The sequence below is a fragment of the Carlito syrichta genome, unplaced genomic scaffold, assembly GCF_000164805.1.
Source record: "Carlito syrichta isolate Samal-C Ts95f unplaced genomic scaffold, Tarsius_syrichta-2.0.1 Scaffold309798, whole genome shotgun sequence".
NCBI lineage: Eukaryota > Metazoa > Chordata > Mammalia > Primates > Tarsiidae > Carlito > Carlito syrichta.
Genome location: NW_007253894.1, coordinates 826674 through 843270, shown reverse-complemented (window position 1 = coordinate 843270; position 16597 = coordinate 826674). Strand labels below are relative to the sequence as shown.

The window sequence follows — 16597 nt, the reverse complement described above, 5'->3', positions numbered from 1 at the left end:
GGCATCTGCCTGTAGTCCTAGTTACTTGGGAGTTGGAGGCAGAAGGATCATTTGAGGCCAAGAGTTCAACTCCAGCCTGGGCAACACAGCAAGACTCTGCCTCAAAAAAAATAGAACTTTTTAACTTTTACCATCTTGTGGCACAGCAGTTGGGAATTTTCTAGAATATTCTTGGTTGACCCTTTCTTCCCCTTCTAGATCTCCCATGTCTATCAACCTATGTGTCTAGGTATTTGTTACATGTCTTTACTGTAATCTTAGTGGGTTGGAATTACTCCTTACAATGTGTTCCAATAAAAATGTTATCTTCTTAAAGGAAGAAAGAAGGGAGCACACTTTTGACATCTGTATTTTCCAAGCCTGGCATATCAGAGATATTTAATATGTGTTTACTGGGTAAATGAATATATCCAGCTCTACTCCTCTCCTCAAGTAATATTAAAACACACACACACACACACACACACACACACACACACACACACACACACACACACGGCTTGTTAGTAGGATTTCCAGTAGGTTTCTCCATCTCAACTCCATGTTCTTGACCTCTGTCTCTTTGGTGGCTGTTATCACAGCTACCCTGGTTTTGGTAATACTCTCCAACCTGCTCACTAACTCTCAGCTGTCTGTAGCTTCTGTCTCTAACCCATCTGTTTTTCCTGGTTCTGATTCTGAAATTTGGGTTGGTATGTCATTCCTATGTTTAATATCTTTGATTATCTTCCCGCAGCTACCAGAATAATGTTAAAACTCACAAACCCTGTCACTGAAGGTGCCCTATGCTCTGACTGCAGCCTAATTTTCACTCTTGTTTTCTACTTATATACTCCCCCTGATGTTGACAGATTTTGCTAAAACGGCAGTACACCTAACTCTTTCCCCATCTGGTATGCTACAAAAATACTGTTTTCTTATATTTGCCCTTAATCCTGGCATCATTCAAGGTGCAAAACACCTGTCCCCTCTGTGAGGTCTGTTCTTTTCTTCGTCCCTGTGAATAGACATGATGTCACCATCTGGAATCATCTTGTACTTCTTATCTGCTACGCCTCACATCCTGCTTTCTATTTAAATCACTTTCATGCTTGTCTTCCCCTCTATTCATAATGGCAGGGTTTGTGTTTTATTCACTTTTTAGTGTTTGATGGCATTTAGCACCAATCTTTCCAAATAACTGATGATCAATAAGCATTTGCCTAATTAAATTGAAGCACAAGACAGTCATTTTACCTTTTCCCCCATCATGGGCTGCCCTCGAGTCCTTCTCAGACCAGAAATTAGCAAATCAAGGTAAGGAACCCAGGTATTAGTGACAGCAAGGACTTCTCTGCTGCTCCACCTTGGTGATAAGAAGTGCAGATGGGGCAAAGATGGAACTGGGAAACAAAAGAGAGAGTGAATGATGACGGACCTCCAGAGGGTCACAGATGTCGGACGTGATGGATTTTACTTCATGAAAATGCATCACTTTTACATGAATGGTTAAATTGAACTGTAGAATATATTGTCCCACTTGGTTAAATGTGATAAAAGAAAATTAGTGGACTTGAATTCATAATCATGGACGAACACCACAGAGGAAAAAGCACTTGTTCTTTCTACTTTGTCACCATATCAGTTTGTGGTCGTTACTCCAAATGGAAATGCTTTGAAAAATGACCTGAGTGCTTCCGCAATGACCTCCTGAACTCTGTTTTGCCAACTGTTTGAAATAATCCTGCAGCTTCGGAAACACTGACTTGGATAGGAGTCAGAATAAATCAGGCAGTGTGCCTGGATGAAACTAAACTCTTACTTCACCCTCAGTGTCTGGTAGCCTGTGTGTTTGGGGACATTGGATGCAGTTTCTCTGCTCCTGGTTTGTGTGACTTTCATGTACAGATAAGAATAGTAACACATGTAAGTGAAGCATGGCCAGGGAAGTGTGTAGTATGGGTATGTGTGAAAGGAGCTGAAATATGTTCTGCTGATGGGCAACTCTCTTTGAGGAAAAAATGTAATACTTAGTGAGAAAAAGGTTAAACGCTTATTTTTACATTCATCTTGAGCATTAAGGGTGGGTTGGCTTGCCTGGGCTTCAGCATTGAAAATCCTCATCCTAGGGAACTCCTTAGGCCCAGGCAAACTGAACAGCTGGTCAACCTGGAACAAACTGTGATGTGTTTACTATCTTTATTTTACAGATGACAGGACTGAACTTTAGAGACAAAAACAACTCAGCTAGTAAATTGCAGAGCACAAATTAAGCATAGATCATCCAACTCTAAGCTCCATAGTCTCTTTTCTTCAACTCATTGTATACTCCAAGCTTATTTAAATGTATGTGTGTATATAAATACATTTGGGCCTATTTGGAAAAGTTAACTGCATATTAAATACGATTTTTAAAAAATGCCAAAAATCATGGATCTATGTCCTGGTTTTCTAATCTGTAAAAAGAGAATAATAATATAATCTATATCATAGATTTATTTTGAGGAATAAATGACTTAATTTATATAAAACACCTGGAAGTGTGCCTTGTGCATAGTACATTTACGCATAGAATAAATAAATAAAGGAATAATTGGGTTAAATAATAATTTATAAACAAGAAAATAAATTCACATCAAATAAGGTAAGATTATGTTGACATGGTAGGAGGATTTTAAAGCAACTATAAGAGACCCTTAGAATCTATGTTTATCACCTGAATAACCTTTCCGTGGAGACTATCTTGTTCTCAAGATTTCCTTAAAGAAATTACAGCCTTATCATTTTTTAAAAAGCAACAAAAAACTACATTTCTGTATCTTACCCATCTTCTTTGTTGTTCAATAAGAATCTTTTCTTTGGGGAGATGAAAGAAGAATTATTATAAACCAAAATGTTTCCATATACTTGGATGTAGTTATGTAATCTACGGCATTAAATTATAATAACCTCTCCCCTTCTTGTGTTTATTTTTTTCTCCTAATACATCTCCAAAGTTAGATTTTTATAGGTTTTATTGGAATTGTGGAGATTTTATTGAATAGTGTGACTGCAGATGGTCCAATCAGCCACTGCCAAGTGACTCCACAAGCCATAGAGCCTAAGAGTCAAGAAGGAGGGCTGTGGATTTAAATCCCAACACTACCACTCACCAACCATGCAATTTGGGGCTGGTTACTCTTCTTCCATACACCTCAGTTTCCTAGTCTGTTAAACAAAATAATCCATACAGGTGATTTGAATAACACCTGGAAGATTTTATAAAGCCTAATCCAAAAAGTTATACTGTTGGCATTTAAAAGTAGTTTTAATTATGGAAAATCTCTAAGTCTGAGTTTATTTGGAGAAGGCAATAAGCTGTTTATGTAATAACCTAGTAAGAACCATGCTTTTCAGTAAAATCACTGAGATTAATTACTAATACACACGGGCAGATATCCATTTAGTTGCCCTTGCCATCTGTGAACATATTGGAGAAGGTAGGGAAAGTGGATAAAAGTTTAGGTCATTGGAATTTTGCCTGTGTGCATAAAGTAATGATGGAGAGCTTCTTTGATATGTTTAGTAAGTGCTTGTGACTGGGGGTAGGGTGAGGTATAGAGTATTGGAAATAATACTAGTACTAGAATATCCTAACTTCACATCCTCTATTGAATATGCATTCCAGAAGGAGACGGAGACAGAACAGAGACCTATTAGAATCCTGGGATACACAGGAGAAGGTAAGTTTACTCAGAATTATTATTTTTTCCTGTTTTGATTTATAAATGTCTTGTAAAATCAGTCTCTTTTGCAGTTAAACATCTTATTTTTTATTCTCCTTTCAGTAAACTGAACATGCAGTTTTCTGTAATTCAAATATCAGCTATTTGGGGAAAGTTATTTACTGAACTATTCTTCTATTTTTAATACACTTTGAAACTAAGTTTTTTTTATATAAATAAAGGGACAACTGTGCTGATATTATAGCAATCAACCCTATGCCTTCCCCAAATCTGTATTTGTTTCTGAGGGCTGTCATAACAAATTATCCAAATCAGGCAGCATAAAACAGCAGAAAACTAATCTCTTATAATTCTGGAGGGCTGAAATCCAGAAAGAAAGTGTCAGAAGGATGTTTCTTCTTGAGAAGAGAATACATTCCTTCTAAATTCTTGTGGCTGCTGGTGGTTGGCGGTCCTTTGGTGTGGCTTGTAGACACACATCAATCCAATCTCTGCCTCATCTTTACATGGCATTTTCCCCTGTGTGTCTGTGTCTCTTCTTTTGTTATGAATACACCAGTCATATTGAACTAAAGATCGCCCCAACTCCATTGCAACCTTGTCTCAGCTAATGATATCTGCAAGGATCCTGTTTTCCAATAAGATCATATTATGAGGTTCTGGGAAGGATGTTTCCCATTAGGTTTTGGGGGATGCTATCCAACCCAGTATAGAACATAGTAATATTTTTATGCCATAAGGTTATTGTGAGGATTAAATTAAACCACATACCTGACCCAGAAGCATAGAAAGCACATAGAAGGACATAATGCATGCTATTCTTAAAGATTCCTATCTTTGAAGTTAATCTATTAATTAATGCAAAGCTAAAGAACTTTCTTATTTTCTGATGGGTTGTAAGAGTTTGATGAACTGTAAAATTTTCCTCCCCATTCTACCCTGCTCCTGCCCTCTGTTGTTTAATGAAAAGAGTAGAAACTTCCTTCTGGGTTTGTAGGTAAGATATGTTTATTTTCATGCTCATCATCTCTGCTATGGGTCAGTACTCTCTTCAGCACATAGTATTCTTTTATGAAATTTCACAACAAAACATTGACGTGGATCTTTTCAAAATACATATGTTGAAATCCTAACTCCCAAAGTGATGATACTAGGAGGTGAGGTCTTTGAGATGTAATTAAATCATGAGGCTGAAGCCCTCATAAATGGGATTAATGCCTTTATAAGAAGAGATGGAAGAACTTGCTTTCTCTCTGCTCTCTGCCATGTGAGGATACATTGAGAAGATGCTGTCTGCAAATCAAGAAACAGGCCCTTATCAGAGTCTTTTTTTTATCAAGTTGTGAAGAAATTTCTTGATCTTGGACTGCCCAGCCTCAGAACTGTGAGAAATGATGTTTGCTGTTTAAACTAGTACCTTGTTTTAGCAGCCCAAACCGAGACAAATATTTTCTCAAATGTAATCCCAAAGTATATGAAATTCTCTTCAACTTAATTATTTACAATTGAATTCGATGCAGTCCAACAGTTAAGTACCAAGAAGTTTCTTACAATCTAATATGTGTGCTTCAGACTTCTTAATAATCTATCAGTCTAACTTTTTTTTTTTTAAGTAGTTACTTTTGCAAAACGGCTTTTTATTTGTTCCTTGGCAAAAAATACGGCTTACATCTTGGCACCAATTGCAGAACCAAGATTCTTACTTTGTTTAATCTGCCACCTCAGCAAGCAAACACACACACACACACACACACACACACACACACACACACAAACACACACACACACACACAGTGGTGCTCTGTTTTACCCAATTTGGGGATTCACTTCTTCATCCTTAGCCCTTTGACTATTCAAGTCAAAATTTATTGTTGTGAATTAATTTTGGAGGAGGAAAGAAGTTTTGCAACTGTCTACATTAAGTATCCAACTTTTTCAGGCTTTTGTAGAATAATGATAATTTGAAGAATGATTAAAAAGTTATACGGTAAGTTGGACGGTCACAGATAAAGAAGTTAGAGTTATTTAAATCTTTTGTTTTGGCTTTTTTAGATATCTATGTACTTACTAAAGGCACTTAGCAAAGGAAATTTCCTTTGCTTTTTCCTTAAAAACAATAAAATCACTCAAAATTTCCAAACTACTCACCAACGACCTCTCTCCTGTGCTCCTCTATTTCTCTCTGTCTCTGACTCTCTTTCTCTTTCTTTCTCCTTCTCTTACTAACTCAATTTCTCTCTCATTTTCTCATGCCTGCATATGTTCTGTCACATACATGCATACAGGTGGGCAAAGAGACTTCATTAGTGTAGAGAAGATTGATGATTCCATAATATCATCTTGAATGTGACCATTAGTTTGCTTTGTGAACTTTTTTAATGTTTAGTTGCTTCGTTTTTAAAACTTAAACACTGTGTTCTGTAAAATATTTATTTATTAAGACATTCATTCAACAAATATTAGTGGATACCCACTATGGGGAAATACTGTATTTCCATATAAAAATAAAAATATTCGTGACCCGCCTGGGCAGCGAGACCTCATCTCTACAATAAATCAAAAAATCAGCCGGGCGTGGTAGCACATGCCTGTAATTCCGGTTACTTGGAAGGCTGAGGCGGAAGGATCGCCGGAGCCCAGCAGGTTGAGGCTGCGGTGGCCAGGAGCGGCCACTGCACTCCAGTCTGGGCTACAGAGTGAGACTCCAACTCAAAAAATATATATATATCTCTAACATCATTATGACACGGCAAGAATGCTGCTGTCATCCTGATCAGGACAGAGACCCTTCTGTCACCATGATGACTGATCATTAATACTTACTCTTTGGTGAGGAGGGACCTCACATTGTTACCAGTACACATGTATATTATTGTAGTGCATGTGGCTAATTATGTGTTTGCGTGATGCAGCATATCAGACCCTCTGAAAAGGTTCAGACTCTCAAATCCAGCATGTGGAGTTTAGGGAGCTACAGGGATGAAATGAATATATTCCCAGCTTTGCTGACAATTAAAACGTGTCCCAGAGTGCTGGCTGCCAGGGCTATGCTGGCCACTTTGAGGGTCATGGGCAGAGAAGTACAAGGGTAATAAGTGCTGGACTGGTAAGCTCTGTTAAGCTGAGCCAATTTGTCAAGTTTCAAATTGTTTTACAACAGTTGGGTGAAATTGAATAACTCAAACTCAAAGTACTGATTCTTTGTAAGAGTACTTATCAGGGATCAATAAAATAATAATTATTGTTAAAAAAAATAAAAATAGTCGTTCTTATCAAAATAGCTTAACACTGGGAGAAGGAATTTCACATTGAAAAAGTTAATTCATAACACAATACAGATATGAGAATCTAGATTAGGTTTCTTTGCATCTCACTCAGAGTCCTGCAAATGAAGAATGTGATTTCTAACAGAAGTCCAATATAGTTAAGAGAATGCTTTGTAAAACTGATGAAAATTTGACCTAAATCGTACTTGAATTACTGATACCTTCTGCTGTTTATCTTTCCAGGCACCCAACAACTATAGAGGTCCTATCTCTATCAATCAATCAGTGGATGATGCAAGAGAAGATATTTATGTCAACTACCCAACCTTTTCTCGGAGACCAAAGACTAGATTTTAAACTATTTCCTGATGTGAGATAATTAAAAATGACGGTTATGTACTTGTACATGGACCTTCATACAATTTCTTCTCAATACCCAGTGTCTACCTTAGATTCTGGTTGATTGAATTTATTTCATTTGATTGAAAAAATACTGTATTACTTAGAGAACATTCTTAACAGGAATGTTTCAGAAAGCCTGACTCTAATTAGCTTATACATAAAGGAAACTTACCGAATCACATAATGGAATGAACCAGGGGAGATTATGTTTCAGACAAGTGTTATTTGCCAGGGCTTAAATGTTGTGTATACAATTAAGTATGGGCACAAATTGGCTTCTGGATCCCCTTCCAAAGGGTTGGATCCACTTCTCTGGCATTGACTTACCTCTCATGCAGGTTTTCCCTCATGTTGTCAAGATGGCTGCCAACAACTCGGTAATTCACACATCCTTGTTTCTGTCTGTTGGTGAGTTTACATCTCTAGTAGAGCAAACAAATTTGGTTATTTTTTTTCATTGTTAAATGGAAATTGTAGCCATAAAGGATGAAATGCTTTAAGTCAAATCAGAGTTTACCTCTATAGCAGGGAGTGGGATCAAAGCACAGTACTGGAAAATTCAGGGTATGTTTAGAAGAGGAAAGGGAAACCTTGATGCTGGAGAGGCTACCAACAAATGTTGACTGCAATGATATTCCAAGTCATCTTTTGTCAGCCAGCTAAATAGTGACTATGCAACGGATTCTAGAAGAGAGGGATCTTTCTTCATACTTCTAGAATTTGCTATATCAGCATAGTCCAGAACAATTCCTGGCAATAGAAGAAGTGAATAGTCAGGAGGAAGATAAATGTAACAAAAAAACCTCTTCCCTTGTTATTCTCAGATACATTAATCTCTGACTCTATATAAAATTCTTGTCACCATCCCAGACCTAACCTTATGAGCAAGTGTAACAGAAGGTCCAATGATAAATGACTTACTGTTTTTGATATTGATCTTTCTACTCTTGAGAATTATTTTTAATATATAAATTTTCTAAAAAGGGATCTGACACCCAGGAATTGTGAGTTATTTAAAGCAATAATTATGTAAAATGTGAATACACAAAAATGAATGACAGTTGGAAGTAGTGGTATGAAGGTAGGGCAGACATTTGAGAGGTGGAAAGAGTATTGAGAAGGGATAGGCACTGAGAAAAAGGAATCCAGGAATAGGAAGACGCGAAGAGAAACTTCTGCTTCACAATTTGGACACAGAGAGCCCTGGTGACATCACTGACAGTCAAAGCAATTAGAGACCATATCTGATATTGTCTAAATTCCTGATGTAGTCAAACAATGAAACGTATTTGCAAAACTAAATAAAACTGTCATGATCATCTTGAAACCACAATAGTAATCATCAAATATAGAGAACATTCATGTCTAAAAGAGTCATTACTTATCTCTAAAGACCTCTTAAAAACCATCATCTATAAATGATTCACTATAAAGCTGCATTTTAATATCAAAGTTGTAAACTTCATGATAATTTTAAGAGAAACAAATCCAAATTCTCGTGTTGCCTAGACAGATTGTGAGTTATAATTTAGTTTTAAGTTAATCAGGAATATTTTATAATTTTAGTTTTAAACACCATGCATGCCAAATAGTGTAGTTATTCTGTGAACTACAGAAATAGTGAGTTAATTACATTTCTGTTGATTACAAAAATTGTGAGATTTTATTTTTATCAAAAAAAACCTGTTCAAAAGTAAAAAAAATAAAAATGGCCATTTCCCGGTTGTAGTAATGTATATGCAAGAAGAGTTAACTATCATTTTTATTATGTTTGCTTAAATATCTTTATATCTGGTTTTGTAAAGTGTTTCCACAAATGTATTACTGTAACAAAGGTGAAAGGCAGTTTATGAGAAAATTATCTACTGTCAGATCTATCAAAGATTCCATGAAATTATCAGTTTGCATGGTGAAGCAAACATAGCATCATTTAAAAGGAAAATGGTTTCTTTTTAAAATTAAGTTCAAGTCAATCAAAATATTACTTTCTGAAAGATCTTGATAATCAAATTCTCAATGATTAATATAGGTGAGAAGGAAAACTTTTCTGCAATTGAAATGTGAGGATATAAATCCCACTGTAAGGGAGAAAATAATTACTGGCGATACGAGCCGCACACCCAGATGCCATTGTCCTGGTAGATTTTACTGACAGTTTCATGGAAGACTTTTGCAGCAAACCACTCACAAGTTTGCCTAACCTCTGGAACATTTAGAACTTGTCTCTTTTTTATGGGTGTTTTATTTTTTAAAAAAATATTTCATTCAAAATATTTATGAGGACTATTTACTCTATTTTTTCTTCTTTTCTGTATATTCCTCCTTTGCAGAGATGAGGATTTTTTTTTCTTCTTCAGGAATTTGGAACCATCCTAAGTCCTGCTGAATATTCTCTGACCTCCCTGTGCTTCTATTATTCTCTCAGCTGTAAAGCTGATAAAATTCTGTTTATTCCTTTCTTTCTCTGGACATCTTTACTTAGTGCAGTATTTTAAGTGTAAACTCTTTAATGTTATGTCTAATTCACTAGAGATTTGGAACTACACTTACTATATGTTCTCCCACATCCCAGTCTTTTGCGTCTACTATTTTGGTTGTTACTAAGGAAACAGATCCACAGAATAAAAGATCAGAATTGCAGTAAATTATGTTTTAAATCTTTCTTTTGCAAGGTGCTGCTTTGGAAGCAAGATGCTTTTTGATATTTTTTAAGCATATATATAATTTATATTAATATGTAATACAACATTAAATAAGAATCTATGCTTCCTTTAGATGCCATTGTTTTAATATTTCCTTTAAAGTAACCAGTTGAAGAAAATTACTTTGTCATAATGAGGTAGGTAAGTTTGTTAAATGTCTCTGTAGAGGTCACAGCTTTGTCTGGGAAAGAACATATCTTATTAACCTACAATGAATGTATTGATTATATGTATTATCATTAGAGAGACTTTCAAACTTTATTTAAAGGGTATTATGTAGGTTGGGAAAACAAAAAAGAAATTTCATTAATTTGCAGTTATTAAAAGTGGATGAGGATATAATTTTTAGTTAGTAAAAATTCAGATTTATAGGATGTTTTAAGTAATTTTGTTTATAACTAAAATATTATACCTATCATTTAAAATATGTGAACTATCAATTTAAAAGATAAAGTAAAAAGTAATTTTACTAGGTTTGCTTTTATTGTAAACATCTAAGTTATGCTGGTTTATATAAAACTGTATTAAATAAAAATACAGCTGCATTTCTGTAATTTTTGAAATTGGGAGAGTCCACATTATAATTAGAGATCACTGTAATCAAAATTCTCCTCCTTGATTTATAATAATGTGCTGTATTTTGTACTGCTTGTATGAAATTTCAGCAAGATTGAAAATATTAAACAATGTAAACATGTAACATCATTGTTTTATCATCATTAGTCTGGCTATTAAAATGTTTAGAAAGTGTTGGATCTTCACATTCAGGCTTTTGCATAAGATGTATTTTTTCATTTGTTTGTTCATTGAAATTATTCGAGCCCAGTCTCTGAATCTGAAAACCAGAAACAAGTTTGTTTGTTTTAGTTTTAACTGCTCTACTGCCAGTGACGCAGTAAGCAGAACAGCAGTTTCTAGAATTAAATGCAATGCTGTCCAAGGAAATTTTGTAAATCTTCAAGGTTGGTTTACATATTATATTTTTATAGATTCAAAGTATGAACTACATTGTAAGATGAAAGAAAATGTCTTATTCAGAAATATGGGTGATAAATGTCTTGAATAATTCACATTTGCTACCTGTTGTTCCTGCTTTGAATAGGTTATATGGAACACTTTTAGAACACTTTTTCCAGTTTTAGTGTGTACTTTTAGATTGTGGATTCTCATAGGGTATACAAATGTTGACCTTGATGTACTGTATTCTGTTGTTTTGAATGAACAAAAAACATAGTGCTCCACGATTGCTAGTTTCACTTGCCATCAAAGAATATTAGAAAAAAATTTCTACAGAATAAAACCGAAATGATGAATTAAATACAGAAAAAAAAAATCCAAATCATGGACACTTTGTAATTTCTATTTCAATTATCTCAGTGCAGTATCCTGTGTGTCTTATAAATGAATGTAGTTCAAAGGATCAAAAAGCTATACAAGGTTTCTTTTTGGGGGGAGTAGGTGAAAAATAGAAGTCTCCTGCCCTTCTCCATTTTCTTTTCCTTGATCTAACAAATTTCACTTCTAATTCATTTTATTCCTCTCCACTTTTCTGAATAGCATGTGTATAACACTACCATATATTTGTTCAGTTTTAGACATTATTTATTCATTTACAAGTCTTTCTCTTCACAAACTCACCACACAAGCATATTCTTCTCATGTCTCCACCCTTCCAAAATATCTACATTAAAACTCTGATTATACCAATATTTTGTATTTATTTTTATAACGTTGCCAACACTCTTCTCAGTTAAACCACATGGTAAATATGATTGTGCTTTTTTCCTACATAACTTTTTTTCCCACCAAGAGCTAGCAATTGTCTTTTCAAAAACTTACTATTTCTATACTTGCTATAAAATTATCTTAAACTTTTCTACAATGTGGCAGGAATTCCAATAATTTCAACTTCCTGAGAAAGTCCCCTCTAGAACCTTGACTTGGTTTGATAAGGAGTGGCTCTTTCTGCACCGCTGTCATCCTGGCATCTTCCTTCATTTAGAAAAAGAAGAGACAGGCTAGAACCTTGACTTGGTCTGATAAGGAGTGGCTCTTTCTGCACCGCTGTCATCCTGGCATCTTCCTTCATTTAGAAAAAGAAGAGACAGGAACATAAGAAACCTAGAATCTATTCTTCAAAAATTTCCAGAACACAGGGACATGAATTTCCAGACTGCAAATGTTCAACAAGTGCCCAGAACAAGGAATAATAAGACAACTGTTAAATTTCTTTGGTCTATAAAAGTTGGGGGTGTTTGTTGTAAACATGAAAACTCACTCTGACTTTCTTCAAGAAAAAACTAGTTAATTTTTTGAACAACATTGAGCGGCTCTTATAATTCTCAGGACATTAATGAAACACTCTCAGAAAATAGGGAGAAAATGTGGCAACTCCAGTGATCCAGAAGAAAAGAAGCACACTAAAATTCTGACCTTGGATACTCTGGCTAGAACATGCTGCAGCAAAAGTGAGTAATACTACTACTCTGTGCTTGGGTGAGTCCTGAGCACCAATTTTTACTTATCCCCTTTATTCCAGAATTAGCGTCCCTTACAAATATCATCAAGGAGGCATCTGGTATCTACCCCTTCAGCTACCATAATGGCAAACAGGGTATAACTTACTTCCCATATAATATCCAGCGTGACATTCATTCCCTCCAAGGTTGTTGAAGAACTTCTACAACTCACAAATGTCTCCTTAACCAGATGATAGTTTTCTTAAAGGCTGGGTTTAACTTGCCTTTTTATATATGTCCGGGGCCCTGTATAATACTTGAATTTATTGCAGGTGTATCCAATTATATCCAAGATCATTTTAAAGTAAATTGGTTAATAAACAAATAAATATAAGCTAGCATCTATAGCAACACTCTCAATTAGTAGTTTTGAAGTATTAGGCAGTAGTTCATTGTTAATAACATGACTGAGATTGCCTTTGCATATTAAGATTCACCAATCCTCCACAGAATAGATATATTGCATATTGTTTCTAGACTTTAATTTTATCCAAGCTTATTGATGTTTAAACCTGCAACTCGTGTCTAGCCATACCTTTACACAAAATATCATTTTTTGGTTTTATGCTACCTCCAAACTTTCAAGTAAAAGGTTGATTTTTTTTCCTTTTTAAATGGAAAATTGCTCATAAAAATGCTACAAAATTATACTAACATTTGACCTATAGAACTAATACTATTGAAAGAAGAAAGCAACAAATGGTTAGGCATTCATTTTTACATGTAGTAAAAAAATTCATTTTTACATGTTGTAAAATAATTTACATGTAGTAAAATAAGTAAAGGTCCTTTCTATACTAAATTCTCATGAGCTTAAAATATCAAGCCGAAGTTCCCCAAATCTCTGAAGAATGATGTCTTGTGTTGTATTGCTAAATCATATTTTCAAGACATAAAAACTTGAGAAGAAACTATACTAACATGGTTTCTTCATTCTTCAAAATTTAAATTTAAATAATCTCAATTTTGTATTTTTCTAAAAATTCATTCCTAAAATGATTTCCTTATTCAATCACTTATTCATTACAACCCTTATGCCAGGTATCCAAACCTACTTATTGTAACTAAGACCATTATTCTTTAATCATCTGCTTGGTAAAACATTGAGTTCTCTTATTTACTCTCACTGCTATTAAGTTTTCTGGTGAACGGTTTTGGATCTGTCTTCATTTGAGCTGATGCATGCCATTTTTTATTTTATCAGGTGAGGGTCATCAGAAACAAATTTTGACTTCTTAAGCTGCCATAAAAATGTACAAAGATGCGTAACAATGGCTCAGTAGCTTCTAGAGACATAGATAACTTCTTTAGCTTTTGTATAATTTGCATGCCTGTTTGAGGTACTGGTAAAAAATGTTTCTATAATACACTATAATTTTTAAAGCTATTTCTATATTCTTTCATTTTTTTCTTATAACAAAACACAGTGACAACAGCTTCACAGAGACCTCTTGCAAGTTTCCCCTTCACATCAAAATAACAAGATACAAGGTTATATATTTACAAAAAAGAAAAGAAGAAAAAAAGTCACTGTGTCCTGAATGCCAGAAATGAGCAATTTGAATTTGAAATTTAAAAATCAATGCCATTTACCATAGCAACAAAAGAAACGAAGCAATTGGATATACATCCAACTAAATACAGGGTCTGTATGCTTTCTATCTGGTTACCTTATTGTACTCACTTATTAGTTTTAAGAGTTATTTGGGGGAGATTATTTGAAATTTTCCACACAGACATGCATATTTTCTGTGAATAATGAGAATTTTATTTCTTTCTTTCCAATTTTATTTCTTTTCCATGTCTTAACATAGTAGCTTGGAATTCGAGGAAAAGAAATGGGAAGGTAATGCATTCTTGCCTTGTTTCTGATCGTAGGGAAAAACACACAATCTTTCCTTATAAAGTATGATGTTTGGTGTAGGTATTCTGTCAATATTCTTTATCAAGTTGAGGAAGTTTTCTATTTTTAGTTTGTAGAATTTTGTTTTTTAAATCACAAATTAATATTGGATTCTGTTAAGTGCCTTTTCTACCTCAGTTGATACAATTATATGGTTTTTCTTCTTTAGCTTGTCGATGTGGTCAGTTGCATTACTGATTTTTTTTACATTCAACCAGGCTTGTGTAACTATTATAAATCCCACTTGATCATGATCTATAATTATTTTTATACATTACAGAATTTAGTAATATACATTACTAATATTTGGTTAATAATTTTTTCATCTAAGTTTTGATCTGAGTTTATGAGAGATATTTATCTACAGTTTTAAGTTTTGAATTCAAGGGGTACAAGTGTGTGTTTGTTACATGGACATATCATGTACTGGTTGGGATTGGGCTTCAAGTGGCCCATTTCTCCGATAGTGAACATTGTACCTGATACATAACTTTTGAACCGTGACCCTCTTCCCTGCCTCCCCTCTTGTTGGTGTCCCCAGTGTCTATTATTTCCATCTTTGTGGCCATTTAGCTTTCACATGTAAGTGAGAACATGCAGGGTTTGGTTTTCTGAGTTAGTTCTCTTAGGATGATGTTCTCTAGCTCCATCATGTTGCTGCAAAGAACATTATTTCATTCTTTTTTTGTGGCTGCATAATATTCTACAGTGTGTATGAGAGGGACTCCCCCAAACCTGGAATTTATTTATAAAAAATTGTGTCTTTATTCTTACTTGTTTAAACTTCAATCACCTTCAAGTATTCTCTGTTTGATGCAATACACCTATTGAGATCCTTGATCTACTGCTGAAAACAGTTTTTAAACTCATCATTTTGATGCCTTTTTGTGCTTCTGCCATTTTTTGTTTCATTTCTTCCACATTGGCAAAATGTTTCTCTTTGGGAACTTTGTTCACTCAAGAAACAAAAAAAAGTCACTCAGATTTAAATTGGGTGGATAGGAAGAGTGAGGCATGGTGGTCATGTCGTTCGTTTTTGATAAAAAAAAAAAAACTGTTGAACACTCAGTGTGGCGTAGGCAGGTTGCTTGTGTAAATCACCCATCATGAAATGGGCAAATGCATTGAAAGAATCACCGAAAAAAAATTTCTTTTCACTGAAGCCAAAGCCAAACACATCCTGTCACAGCAATGCTTTCTAGTACACTGATATAATGGATTCCTAGAACACTTACCTAGCGAGGGAAGTCTGTACTACAAAGGGTTCAACAGTCCAAAAAATAATTCTGAGATCTCTCCTCATATATACCACATTTTCTTTATCCAGTCAATCACTGATGGACACTTAGGTTAGTTCCAGGATTTTGCAGTTGTGAATAGTGCTGCAATGAACATATGTGTACAGGCAACGTTCTTTCTTTGAAATGTTCTTATCTGGTTTTGATATTAGAAGAATGCTGAACTCACAGTATGAGTTAGGAAGTTTTTCCTCTGCCTCTGTTTTCTGGAAGACATGAAGAATTGGCATGATTTCTTTCATAAATGTTTGGTAGAATGATACTTTTTTTGAAATGTTATAAATTATAGATTCAATTTATTTAATAGATATAGTACAATTCAGTTTATCTATTTCGTCTTAAATAAATTTGGTGGTTGGCGTTTTTCAAGAAATTGTTCCATTTTATCTGTTATCAAATTTGTTGTTCCTAATATTCCCTTATTACCCTTTTGATATGTATGGTGTCAGTAATGACGACCTCTCATTTCTGAGAGTGATTTTTGTATGTTCTCTCATTTTTCTTGGCTAGCCTTGCTAGACCTGAATTTTTTTATCTTTTCAAAGAGCCAGTTTTTGGTTTCATTGGGTTTTTTGTTGTTGTTGCTTCAGTTTCATTGATTCTGCTCTCATTTTTATTATTTTCTTTCTTATGCTTGTTTTAGATTTATTTTGCTCTTCTTTCTCTAGTTTCCTAACATAGAAGCTGAGATGACTGATTTTATATGTTTCTTTTTTCCAATATTGGCACTTAATGCTATGTGTTTTACTGTGTCCCACAAATCTTGGTATACTCTATTTTTATTTTCACTTAATCAAAATATT

At 34.5% G+C, this 16597-nt stretch overlaps 1 protein-coding gene across 1 annotated transcript in view; it reads left to right on the top strand.

Moving 5' to 3' along the window:
* The window catches only part of CD226 (CD226 molecule), an 87825-nt gene extending 80498 nt beyond the window's left edge, over positions 1–7327 (top strand). The window contains exons 5-6 of the mRNA XM_008067863.1: positions 3647–3701; positions 7214–7327. Of these exons, the coding sequence (XP_008066054.1) occupies positions 3647–3701; positions 7214–7327 (169 nt within the window). The remainder of the gene's footprint in view (positions 1–3646; positions 3702–7213) is intronic.
* Positions 7328–16597: the final 9270 nt, after the last annotated feature.